At 48.4% G+C, this 13,321-nt stretch overlaps 1 protein-coding gene across 2 annotated transcripts; it reads right to left on the bottom strand.

The window, feature by feature from the left end:
* Positions 1–3,712: 3,712 nt before the first annotated feature.
* tbkbp1 (TBK1 binding protein 1) lies at positions 3,713–12,934 on the bottom strand. Of its 2 annotated transcripts, XM_061265064.1 has the most exons (9): positions 12,686–12,934; positions 8,846–8,971; positions 8,314–8,418; positions 8,096–8,243; positions 7,824–8,026; positions 7,525–7,586; positions 6,590–6,705; positions 5,681–6,423; positions 3,713–5,402 (listed from the first exon to the last, which is right to left on the bottom strand). In XM_061265064.1, exons 1-9 carry the CDS (start codon positions 12,932–12,934, stop codon positions 5,274–5,276), a joined length of 1,881 nt encoding a protein of 626 aa, XP_061121048.1. In that variant the 3' UTR covers positions 3,713–5,273. The 2 variants fall into 2 exon arrangements, with proteins under 2 accessions (XP_061121048.1, XP_061121047.1); XM_061265063.1 differs by having other exon boundaries at positions 7,824–8,243.
* Positions 12,935–13,321: the final 387 nt, after the last annotated feature.

Below are 13,321 nucleotides of genomic sequence, written 5' to 3'. Positions count from 1 at the left end.
TGAAGTCACGTTCGGCTGGTCCTCATTTGTGTCTTGTCCCGGGTTTGCCGGTCCTAACGTGCTTCCTGTCCGGGCGAGGTGGAGACGGGAGTCGGCCCATGACGAGCGACCAGTCGATGCGAGCGGACAGGATGTGGGCAGAGACTCGCTTGCGTGGATGTCACGGCAACTACAGGCGTCACGGGGACATGTGTGTGTGTGTGTGTGCGTATTGTGTGAGATGTTGAAGCTTTGTGAAAAGTCCTGCGAAGAGCAGAAGAGCGTGTTAGAGCCTGAAACGCACTCAACGTGTTAAAGCTTGACACACACGTCCATATTAGGGCCTGCCAGAGACATTACCTCTCACACACGCCTGAAAAAAATAAAATGTTGCTTATGTAGATTTTGTCTTCCAAGATAAAAGTGAGCAATGAGCATTCTTTCAAGTGCATATGTGTTTGTGCGAGTGTGTAGCTTCATGCATGTGTGTGTGTGTGTTCTCATGTGTCTGTTAGCTGTGAGGAAGTCCTTGAGCCAGTGTTTGTCAGCTGGTGAGCGTTCTCAATATAAGCACTCTAATTGTTCAGAAAATTACAAGTAACGTTGATTGCCCCTGACACCCTCTGACATGACGGCGGCGTGGCCCCAGCTACGATCCCCCCCCCCGCCCCGCCCCACCTCAGCCCTGCCCTGCCCTCTTTCCACACCATCAACACCATCACCCCCTCCTCACCATCCTCGCCTCCCCTCTCATCCTCCTCGGGATGTTGTTGCAGCCCCCGTTGACCGCCGCCTTGCCCCCCAGTGACCGCCGCGTGCCCTCCGCTGCTCAGAGTGACGTCAATCTGCTCGGGCACCTTTCATCCGTCGCCGGGACCAAAATGTGCCCGCTTGTTGCACTTGTACAAGACGGAAAATGTCTTTTTTAATGCCAAGAGATATACCAGCACTGCTCTTCTTAGGCGGAGTGCCCCAAGCCTCAATTCTAGAGCCTCTTGTCTTCTCCTTGTGCGTGTCTTTTTTACAGTTACATTTTTCTTTTATCTTTCCGTTTTAATTTTACTGCAGTGTCCAGCACAATATTAGTTATCTGAAAAATCTACTGCAATACAATAGCAAGGTTACTTTGTTTCTTCCCGCTACCGGTTGTTTCTAATAATACTAACGGTGCAGGTGTGAGTCGGATTTGGCGTGTGATGGCACGTGGACGTTTGCGGCGTATAGTCAGGGCCCCCGAAGGCCGGCATGTGTCACTTCTCGCTCCCGTCAGCGTTAATACGCGCATGGTCACTCGGCCGTGGAGCTGCGACAGATCACATGAAGTCGTGCCCCCCCACCCTTGCCCGCCTCCTCTCGCCCTGTTTCATCCCTGCGTTGACCTCGCTTGCTTGCACAGTGACTACATATCCGTTACTGTCCAGGCGTCACCTCTGGCGTGAAGACTTTTTGTTTAATTTCAGGTCAGAACCTGCCCGCCGTCCGCCGCGGTGCCGCCATGTGCCCGGCGGGCAGCGTTGTGGCCATGGCACAGAGGATCAGCGGTGATGGCTGGCGAGCGCCCAGAGCCACGGTGTCACTGTGGCTCCGGGCTCGGACCTTTGGACTTTTCAGACAGCAGTGCATGAACATGACCTTTTGTGCCTGGCGTAAGCTTTGTGGCATTTGTGGCGACATGTTGGAATCCAAAGCTATCTGGTATATTCTATAAAATGATGCGTTGGCTGACAAACAGGACGTCTTGGCTTATCCTTGGTTAGCTAGCTAGCATATGTCATCCAACTTGACCTCTGCCCTCACTTCCTGTTGGTCAAATCCCAAATGATTTGGCTTCCCTGGCATCCATGTAAAAGTTTTGCACCGTGGAGGCCGCCCCCCGGGCCGTCGCTTGTGACAGAAAGGCGGGCGGGGAGGCGTGATGTGTTGTGACAGCGGCGGCCGGGGCTGGCGGGCGGTCACCATGCGGCACCATATTGCCGGGCTCCCCGGGGACCGGGGATCAGCGTGCCAGCCTGGCCAAGACGTGCTAATAGGCGCAACACGTCTTGCTTTCACACATTAAGGCGGGCGCGGGGTGACAGATCGGAGCTGTGATACCGCCGCCTGCGAGGAAGAAACGAGAAGGCCCCGGCGCTCGCTGCCAGGCGGCTAATGATGACGGCCGTGGAGCTCTTTGTGTGGAGACTGACAGCCGTCGCCATATTGGCTCAGCCCATATCAAGCCCAGCAAGAATTTTTCCGCTGCCCTTCCATGCTCACAAAACCTTTGTGCATGTTCCTTGCGACTACCTCAGGGCGCCAACGCTCCATTTGACAGATTGAGTACCTGCCACGCAAGCTTTGCATCAAAGGTGTGGGAGTGACGCCCCGCCGCCACTTTTTATTGACTGTCTTTGCGGTCATATCCACCTTTCATACATCTACTTCTTACTTCTCCACTATTATACTGTAAAAACATACAGCGATGACATTATTTTAAAAACAATTAATCGTTGCTTAGTCGATTAATCGGTTTAACCCCAATGGGTATAATGTAGCTTAGCTGGCTAACCCAAAGACTTAAACGTCGTCATCTCCTCTTGGGCGTCCACCCCTCCCTCCCACGTGGTGCCCCCCTCCATCCCCGCAGGCCATGTGATGCCCGCTGCAGCGAGCAAACATGCTGCCAGTCATCAATACGGGTTCCTTACGTGGGTCACGGGTTCAAATACAGTTCACCGCCTCTGCCTGACGCCATTGAACCAACCCCCCCCCCTTCCACAACCACATGATGTCAGAACATGTGCATGTGTGCAGTATGATGGTACCATTAAGACTATTGTTGTTTTTGTTTGCGTTGCGTGTTTCCTTGACATGGCCTCCTCTGATTGGCCCTTCGATCGGGGATCCGGGCCTTGTGCCAGCTGACATAATGAACACGTTGTCACCGCTACAGCGCCTCACCGCTCATGTATCAACGGAAAATGTCACGTTCGGTTCACTTCCGATGTTTGATCGCTGACCACGTTTGCTTCTCGGCTCTGAGGTTAAGGGTTCGAATCTATGCTCGCATCTTCTTTTCTGGTCTGTAAATGAAATTGGATACGCTTTTTAATGTTCACAGATTTTTAAAAAATATACATTAGCATTATTTGTTTTCTTTTAATTGAATTTATGTAATTTTTTTTTTTTTTACTCTGATTCTCAAAAAGGCTATTTTATGTATTTATTTTTAAGTATCTTGACAGCACAGCACTTGTGTGCGGTTGATGTGGTTTATGTGGCCACCTAGTGGGCGGAGGAACACTTTTAACATGCAAACATGCTCGCTCTTCTGTCTTCAAAATCAAATGTGACCTTTGACCCGTATGTGTGTAGTGCGTCGTGGGTGTAGTGTTCAGCTGATGGAACGTTTCCATGCTTGCAGGTCGACATCGTCCCGTGTGGTTTTGTGGTGCAGTAATCTTTATCATTTTTTGCTCTTCCTGAGGTAAGCGGCCCGCCTTTTCAAAATGTGTAAACCAAATTTAGTGCGAAAAAAATGCATCCAGAGTTGTGTGTGTGGTCGTTGAGCACTTGACGGAAATATGAACCAAAAAGCAACAATCCCACTTTAGATTTGCGAGCCTCTGGCCTTTGGACGTGGGGTGTGTGGACTTTTTATATTCACTTATTCACAAAGACATCAATTGTGTGAAATTATGAAGTAGAAACTTGTGAAGTTTTTTTCAATTGAAATTAAATTAAGACAAGGAAGCGAGTTTCAGTGCAAGTTTATTTGGTTGGGCTATTTACAGATAGAGGAAAAAAAAAAAGTGACATCGAGATGTCTCGTTACGTCTCCACTGGCAGCATTGTGTCGTGTTGCAAAACAACATCACAATCAGTAAAAGCCTTTTTGTCTCCTGAGTGGGGCAAACATGGTGGACAAGCATGAATTGTTCCTCTGCTTGGCATTCTTTTTATAGTTCTCCTGAGTCAACGTGAGAAAAAAAAAAAAAAAGATTTGGGGTGGAAGATGCTTATTCGTAGTTTATCAGCGTGTGTTTTTTTTCTTCAATTATTAAATAATGAATAACAATTTTAATGTTTCTACGCCAGTATGACAACATCGGGACTCAAATCTTCTGCTCGTATCATCAGTTGTGATGTCATCAGTCTGCGACGCGCATGGCAGCAAAGTAGTCCTTTCAAAAAAAAAATCTTTTCAAACAGCAGAAAGTGCAGGAATGTCAATTGGTTACTTTGGGATCTTCACGCCAGTATGCGTTACTAAACCTCTGTAATCATTTTTTGCTGACACGGCGTTGTGACGAAAACACACACACACACAAAAGGCCGGACGTGCTCATGTGAGTGATAAAACCTCAGATGAGCTGACATCAGTGTGAACGTTTGTCTTATCAAAGTTCGCCAGCAGATCAAGAAGGAGCTCCTCCTCAGACATTGTTTTTCCTGTTTTTTTTTTTTTTTTTGCTGTTTGTTGTTGAAACGGGCGGTCTGGCCGACATCGTGCTGTTTTATTTATTTATTATTTTAGGCAGACACCCAGTGCACCTCGTCTGTGTTTTTCTGTACAGTGTGAGTTTCCACCAGGCTCAAACGTGATGCAAAAATATAAATTGTGTTTGTTTTCTGCCTCGACTGATTTACAATATGAATTATATTATAATGTATATTAGGGGCCTGGAGACAGACACACGGCAGAGGCTAAAAGCTAGCGTAAAGTGCTAAGATACTTAAAAAAAGTAAAATAAAATAGGCCGCAAGCGTAAAAGGTATAACATGAGTACAAATGTTCATATTTCATGCTGTAGGGATCGTCTTTAAAGTTTGGACTGTGACGGTGACACCAACATGCAGAGCCACTTGGACCTCCAGCAAAAAAGCCCAAGAAAAAGCACGGGATGGGACTCAGAAATCCAAAAGATGGAGCTGTGCACCAGGAAAAAAAAAAAAAAAAAGAAGCGGCCATTTTGCTTGATTGTAGGATTGGAAACTTCCCATGGAAATTAATGGAAATTCAAAGGAATAAATTTACCAAATTTACGGCTGACTCTCGGCTGAAAAATAAACTAATCTCCACAAGGGGTCGCAAAATCCTAAAAATAAAATTTCATAAAACTACACAAAATATCCAGTTTATTCCCATCGAAAGTTTCCACTTTGGAAAATTTCAAGAATCCTCAGTTTAAATTTCCATGGAAATTTACTGTCTGAAAAAGTTCCAACACCACTTCATTATTTAGAATAAATGAATTAAAATAAAAGAAAATCCCTGCTACCCTCTCACATTGGTCCTCCGGTCGCCATGGCGATCAGATCTTGCTGTTCTCGAGGTGGGAGTCAATGTGCTTGATGAGGGCGTCGTCAGGGTAACCGACGGGGAACATCAGCTGGCACAGCGGGCAGCTCCGCACCTCGCTCTCCTCCGTCTCCATCCAGAGCTGCCGAGTGACACAGGTGGCCGGTTAGACGCCCGTCGCGGTGGCCGGCCGTCTTTACGCATCTCGTTTGCTCTCGTATGAGTCGCCGCGACCGCTCGGGCTCGTGTGAAATAGACCCAACGCGTCGATAATGTCGACTTAGTCACGCTCTATATGAGCCCACGTTAAGCAAAACGCCAGAGGTAACGTTAGCGTCAACCGAGGTGTCTATAAAACCTCTTTTGTATGTCTTTCATGTCATCTCAATTAGCAACACGCTAACAAGGCTCAACACTCACATTGATGGAGGGCCACGACTGAGCATGCTCGGCTGATATGTAGCCGGGCTGGGGGTGGCAGCCCGGGGCGTTGGGACACCGAGGGGCAGGGAAGGCCGAGCAGGGCGCCGAACCCCTCATAAGGCCTCCGGGCACGGCAGTGGGGAGCACGCCCAGCGTCCTGGGCGGGCTGATGGGATGCGGGCAGGTCCACTCCTCCTCATCTTCGGAGGACTGCGGTGGTGGGGGCGGCGGCGCGGCCTGCGCGGAGGGCGGTGGCGGCGGCTCAAAGCGCAGGGGAAAGGGCATCTCCCTGGGGTGGTCTCCTCCGCCAGCACCCTGGTGGGGCGACGACGCCCCTCTGTGCTGCGAGTGCTGGGACGTCTGCTTGGAGTAGGCCTCCATGAAGGGGCGGGGCTTAGGCAGCGTGGCCACGGGGTCCAGGGAGAAGCGCGGCGGGCACTGGTAGGCCGACGGGTCGGTCACTTCCGAGTAGCTGCGGCGGCCCTGGAAGCTGGCGCGGAGGTGCTGGCTGGCCGGGCGGCATGAGTACGAGGCTGGGCCCGCCTCGCCCACGTCTAGCAGAGGCGAGCGGCGGTGCGTGTCGGGCGAGAGGCGCTGTAACACGGGCGAGCGCCGCTGCTGAATGGGCGAGTGGTGCGCGGGCGGCTGCGGCGCCACCGGCGAGTGGCGCTGAGAGATGGGCGAGTGGCGCTGCGATCCGGGCGAGTGGCGCTGGTGGTGGATGGGAGAGTGCAGCTGGACTGCAAGCACACCGTTAACACAAATTGCATCAGTTTTTCAAATGCGGTTGAGAATTTCGATATCTGACAAGTTTCCTGTCTTGAAAAAGAAAACAAGTTGTGTGGCATCAGAAAGGCGGAGGTGTCAAAATGGATGCATCCTGTCGTGTCTCTGCGGACGACTCACCCGGACTGTGTTGCTCTTGCGAGGCTTTCCTCAGGATCTCCGTCTGCTCGGAGCTCAGCGCTCGCAGGCGGCTCAGCTCCTCCGTCAGCTCCGTGTAGGCCAGCGCCAGGTTGACCCTGGAAACAGAGACGCACGTATGGGCCTCTTCTCGTTTGTGACCTCATTTGCCTTAAAGATGATTTTGCAAGATGCATTGGTAGTGTACATGCACGAGGGGTGAAGACTCTCCTTAATATCCATTTTGAATCTAGGCTAAACGTAGCTCCTCTGATTTTGGCGCCATCTTGTGGTATCTTAAAACATGACAATAAGAGTTCAAGAACTGCGATTAGGTGATTGTTTTTGTTGTCTGGAAATATTACTGGAATGCAAAGGAAATGCGACAAAAGTATTGAGACACCTGAACAAAATAAATGTTAGTTTTAGACATAAATTCAGGGACACCTTCAGGAAGTGAAAAATGGTGTTAAAAATTATATTTACAAGATACAGACAAATGTTTAAAATAGCTTATCTGATGTGCGAGTTCTGTTTCCACGGCAAAACGTCCAATATTTTACTTTTTCTCCCCAACTCCCATTTGCTCATAAAAATGCTGAAATATCTTTTCAGTGAAGAGTTGTAGCGTTTACAATAAATGCTCCGAATGACAAGAAAGCTTCGAGGGGGGCTCTCAGTGGGAGGATGTGAAAGCAGTGAGTAAAACCAAGCCACAGTGGAAAGACGAGTGGCACACACACGCTCACCCTTTGCTTTTATTCTTCTCCCCTTTGTTGGCTTTTCCCACCTCAAGTGGGCTGCGGTCGATTCTGTCTCTTGTTTCTCTTTCAATTTCATCTTTGTTTCGATTTTCCAGCCAATCGGGAAATGACTGCGACACGTATGACTTTTTGCCATCTTTGCACCCCCTCCCAGCCCCTCCCTCCCTGACTTACTGCTCATCTCCCACCTTCTTGATCCACTCCACGTCGCACTGCTTGCACGGCGACGACATCTCCTGCCAAAGTAGAGCGTGAAATCAGCCGCACGAAAGCGTGAGGAATCTATTTCTATGAATGGATTGATTCTGGGAAGCATACTAAATATAAGACGCTCCAACTGGTGTGACCATCTCACCCACCTGGGGGCAGTATAAAACCGTCCATCCTCTCTTGGCTCATCGATACAGCACTCATATTAGTTGCTCTATTTTTAGCATCTTCCTGAAGCTAGCTAAAAACGCGCTGTCCCTCACCCTGTCACGTTGGCCGCCCTGAAGCTGCCTCACATCCTCCTTGAGGCGCTGACACTGCGCCTTGAGCTCCTCCTCTCGCTGGCAAGCCCCCTGCACCTCGTGTCGCGCCCCCTCCAGCTCGGCCTCCAGCCGCTGTACCTTCAGGTCGGACAGCGTGTCCAGGCTGCGCGAGCTCTGCAGCGTCATGGCTGGGCAGTCCAGCACTGCACCGACATTCGCAAAAACGAGATGAACAAAAGTATGTGTGTGTGTCGGCGAGCGCTCACACTCACTGTGCGCGTCGGGCCCCGCATGCAGCTGCAGGTACTGCATGTCTTTGCTGTGCAGCTGCAAGTTGAGCTTATGCACAGAATTGTCTCGTTGCCGGAGCGCCGCCTCCAGGCCCAGGATGCGCTCCACGTGCTTCTCCACCAAACCCGTCTGCAAGCACAAAGGTCACATGATCACCACCGACAACGCCGTCATGCCGCAGACACAAGCGGGCCGAGACCATCTTGTCCAGGTCCCTCTGGAGGTTGCTCTTCTCCATGTGGATCTTCTCATAGGCTTGGATCACATCCTCCAGCTGCTCCTCGCGCTCCTTCCTCTTCTGCAACTGCGAGGGCAAAGACGAGACGGAGCGGCACACTTTTACTCCACTTTGTCCAACTTCTCCACCAAGAAGAAGAGAAAGGGGGAAAAAAAACCAGGCCAACAATGCAGCGAGGGAGATGTTACGCAAGAGTCCTTTTAGGACATGCAGGCAGCAGCTCCAACATGTTCATCAGATTCAAGACTTAAAGGCGTCCCAGGACGCTTTGCCTTGTTTGCAGCGCGCCCTCATTAGGAGACTTGAAACTACAACAGACTTGTGGGACTATTTTATCAGGCCGTAGCTTTGTTTAATATTTTTCTAAGTACTTTGACGCCATCTTGTGGCATTTATAGCCAATTACAATTTTCTCTACGTATATAACAAACTAACCCTTGCCTGGCTCATTCATGTTTCTTTTTTTATTCCAATTTCAAACTTGCATTCCCACCTCATGCGTGAGGATGTTGACCCTCTGCTGCAGATTGTCGTTCTCCGAGTGCAGCAACGCCGTCTCTTTGCTCTCAAAGGAGCAGTACGAATTGGCGTCTTCGGCAAACTCGCTGATCATAGGGAACTGAAAACACACAGCAGGAAATGTGTTAGGACGCGCCGAATCCAAAACGGATGGCTGATTTATTTGGATGTATTTTATTTATTTCAAGTGTGACTTCACACGCTGTGACTGCGAGTTCCATTGACGGAGCTCGGGGGTGAAAAATAACAACACGTCTTACACGTGTTGCAACTTCAAAATTTTCTTTAGAGAGTAAAAAAATATTATTAAACTGAGGATAACTACGACTTTTTTTTTTACCTCCTATTTATAAGATTTTTTTTATCCATTCAAATCATTTCAACTTTAAACTGAGCAGCTCATTCCTATGCTAAATATTTTATGACGGATCCAGTGTGTTAAAAAAAAAAATGAACTAAAGTATACATGTTGAGTTAATGGATGAATTCTGTTTGCAACATGAGTGAATCCGGAGAGTTAAAGTGGGGGCTCGTTGCCGACATGAGCGACGTGTTATGTAAGCAACATAAACGAGCGCATTTGCATTTAGAATGCCTTCCGTCAGCTTTGGGCGTTTTTTTTTTGTAGTTTATTTCCTTTCTGCGACGGCTGCACGAGGACTGAGTTTAACTACCTTTTTCCATTTAGCCAAACTGTCTTTGCTCAGTTAAACAGCGAAAGGCACCGAGGGCCTCCCGGGAGCGACACTAGCAAAACGCTCAACTCTGAGAAAAAGAAAGTACAGCTTGAGCTCTAAATGTTCTTTTTTTTGGGGGGGGGGGGCTTTAGGTACACTCCAAGCGTCATCCCACCCCCCTAAATGCGCATCAGTCTCTGTGGGGTTTGAGCACACTTGGTAACAGGATTACGCGTGGCGCTCCTCTCGAGGGAGTAAATTAAAAAGAAAAAAAAATCCTCTTTCTCCCAGTAGGTGGATCTGAGTCTTGAGGAAAACTGACAAAAAACCCACTCATTGTTTTGTTTTTTTGTAGTATTTCTTTAGAACCTGACTTTGGGCCGGAGGCGGCGTCCCCCCCTGGACTGACTGTGAGTCAACGGCAGTTTTTGCTTGCGGCTTGGCGTGCAGCAATTCCGGAGGGTGGGGGGGAGCGAGCGTAATGGAATAGCGTAGGAGGGAGCAAAGAAAGCTGGCAGAACGTTAAAAGAAAACAGGGAGGCCCGTTTTCGATTCGCAGTGTGGAAATGAACAAAGGTGTTTTTCTAAGAAGTCCCCCACGAAGACGCCATTTTTGTTTACGAGGGCATCTTAGACTACGATGACCACGACGTCGTGCGCGCGGTGATAGATTGAGACGGCGTTGCTATGGCAACCGCCCACATCCACGGGGCTCATCACACTTAGTGAAAGCGAAACCCTCGGTGAAGCCGCGGCGCTGTCCGGTGCTGAAGTTGCAACATTTCAATTGAATTCATTTGCATTGAAATGGGGCCAATAAGCTGCAGACTGAAAATGTAGTCAGCGTCCGGTGGGTGGAATACCATTTGGTCATCAACACTATTTCTTTCTTTTCAAAAGGCCCATAGTTTGTTCCCGGCCAAATATGTTTTCAAAGGGTGTGAAGAGAAGTTGTGATGAGTCACAAAGTTGAGCGTCTTCCATCTGCTCTGAGTCATGTGTCGACCTCGTGGCTCGTTTTCGCTTGTAATGTTTTTTTTCCGCCTACAAGTGGAGAGAGCGTGATGGGTCATTCGGCCAAAATTTTGAGATTTACTCCCTCAGGATGCAAACGAGGTGACGAAAATGCTTTTTGTCTTGAATTACAACTCATAATTTGAGGTATGAGTCAGACCCCTAGCCACTAGAGGGCAGATTGGACCACGGTTTAGTTTTTAGTTTAGTTTATTGTTTAGCACATATTATTATATCAATAACTGTGCAAGGAGGGAGACGAAGCCTAGGACTTGTAACGAGCTCCACTCCTTCTAACCCCCAATTCCAACCCTTAATGCTGAGTGCCAAGCAGGGAGGCGATGGGTCCCATTTTTACAGTCTTTGGTATGACCCGGCCGCGGTTTGAACCCACAACCTTCCAGTCTCAGGGCGGACACTCTAAACACTAGGCCACTGAGCTGGTGTCAATTTACATACCGTGTTTTTCAATGCATAATGCGCAAAATTTAACTAATTTATTGTCCTAAAATCTGGGGTGCGCATTATGTATGCATGGGTACAACAATTTTTGAAGAAAATCTCCCTCGAAATAAAACTTGAAATCACACCTTTCTTCTTGTTTGTTGTCAATCGCGCATCGCATTCAGCCATCCTGCCCAACACACTTAGTCATTAAAATTCATAATTGACGACACATCATTTGATGCGATGGTGCAATCCTTGATGGTGTGTTATTGTCAAATATTGTTTGTTTTTTAATCTCCATCGCAAACCGGATATCATACGGAGGCCGCCATTACAGATGCGTAGAACGGATGCGCAAGACACGGCAGCTATATAAAGAGCGAGAGTTCAGTTCTCTACCTAAATGCGTATTACAGGTGATATTTTATTTCACAACACTTTGCCTTGTTCCTTTCTTCGCTGCTGTTCACTTCAAACACGTTCCATACGAACACAATGCTCTCGTATCAGACGCTTGTTCGATCACCTGCTCGTTTGCTGTCGCAATGTACCCTACACAAATCCGAAACATTTCTTTGCTATCGAGTTTGCTACCGCATGCGCAGTGATACTGACCGGCAGAATAGCATCCGGTTGTTCCCAAAGATGATCTTTTTTCTGAAATAATTTTATGTTTACGGACTTAAGTAAGAGTCAAAATTTGGGTGCGTATTATACATGGGTACAGGCTTTTCTCCAGCATTGACATGCGGTTTTTAGGGTGTGTATTATGCACGGGGGTGCATCATGCATTGAAAAACACGGTAGGTTTCCTTGGAAATCTATTGACCTTTCCGTGGAAGGTCAATTTAAAAATAATCGACCTAATAAGAGTAAACAGTAGGGGTGTAACGATTCATCGATACATATCGATTAATCGATATAATGGTCTACGATTTATTGGCATCGATGCTAAACGTAAACATCGATTTATATCGCCGTGTTTGACCTCGGACATTAGACGCGACTTTATTTTGAAATCCAGTTCATTGTTGCTCGCTTCCTCTTTCGGGAGCAGTGCGCGCCGCGGCGTTGTTGTGTTGTGAGCAGAGCAGGCACGTGAAAGGGGAGTCGACAACTAGGACGCGGCTCCTGGGCTGGTGCTATGGCTAGTGTCCAAAAAGACGAGGAAATTTGCTGCCCTTTAGGCTTCAAGTCATTCGTTTGGAAGCACTTTGGATTCCAAAGAAAAGATGGCTCAACGGACAAGACACGAGCAGTTTGTAAATCCTGCCATGCGGTGATCAAATATTCAGGGAGCACAAATCTCGCCGCACATTTAAAGAAAAAACACGACATCAAAGTTCAGTGTTAAAATAAGCACTTTGTATACTACAATACTCTTGTAATTTCCTAAGTAAAGAGTTTGCAGTACCTTGTTGATTTTGCGTATGAATTGTTATAAATCAGGATATTGTTCTATATTTTTTATTAAAAAAAATAATAAAAATCGATTGTAGAGCACTATATCGCGATATATCGTGAATGAATCGCAGCAGGCTTTAAGATATCGGCAAGTATCGTAGTTCTTTGTATCATATGATATCGTATCGTGACAAAACCCACGATTTACACCCCTAGTAAACAGTTATTTTTTGCTTGCCAACACAAAGCCAAACAGGAAGTAGTGCGTTCACCTTAATCTCGTAGAGCTTCAGCTTCCTCTTGATGCTGCTGTTCTCGCGCTCTAGGCCGCCTAGCCGGCTCTTGATGTCCTGGTAGGCGGCGATCAGGGCAAAGTGTGATGGCGAGTAGACGTTGTCGGAGCTGAGCGGTGGCGAGCGCCATCCCACACCGCCGCAGCCGTCTTCCTTCAGGCCGGCGCCGCCGCTGTTGCCGGCCCCGCCCAGCAGGCCCAGCTCGCCGCCGCCGAACAGAGACTGCATGTCCTCAACCTGAACACACACACACTCTCATTAAATATGAACCAATTTGCTTTCAAAGGAGACACAAGTACATCTAGGCCTCCTAAATTTGGCAGGACGGACTCGATAGACTCTTGACCATGTCGAGTATTTGTGAGGAACAGGCCAATTGCAAAATCAGTTTTGTAAGTAGACCGACCAAACCACTGCTAATCTGTAAATGAGATAAGGATTGGTCCGATGAGCAGAAACACCTGTGATGACATCACTGACAGTGGCTGGCTGGTCACGTAGTGCCAGTGACTTCCCGCTGCTGCGGCCACTTAGCGCCGTGAGTCAGCCGTCGCCCCCGGAGCTATTTTCATCTGCTGCGTCCTCCATGCCGGTGCGGCATCAGGCCATCTGCGC

This window comes from Syngnathus typhle, linkage group LG18 (genome assembly GCF_033458585.1).
Source record: "Syngnathus typhle isolate RoL2023-S1 ecotype Sweden linkage group LG18, RoL_Styp_1.0, whole genome shotgun sequence".
Lineage (NCBI taxonomy): Eukaryota > Metazoa > Chordata > Actinopteri > Syngnathiformes > Syngnathidae > Syngnathus > Syngnathus typhle.
Note: the sequence above shows the minus strand (reverse complement) of the source record. Positions and strands in the feature narration are given on the sequence as shown.

What these genes read in the sequence shown, in the direction of transcription:
- tbkbp1 (XM_061265063.1), bottom strand. Translation starts at nt 12,934, where the DNA reads ATGCAGTCTCTGTTCGGCGGCGGCGAGCTGGGCCTGCTGGGCGGGGCC. An exon ending in TGAAGCTCTACGAGATTAAG is followed by an intron (nt 8,972 to 12,685) that starts GTGAACGCACTA and finishes GTGTGTTTTCAG; the next exon opens with TTCCCTATGATCAGCGAGTT. An exon ending in AGGGCGGCCAACGTGACAGG is followed by an intron (nt 7,587 to 7,823) that starts GTGAGGGACAGC and finishes CTACTTTGGCAG; the next exon opens with GAGATGTCGTCGCCGTGCAA.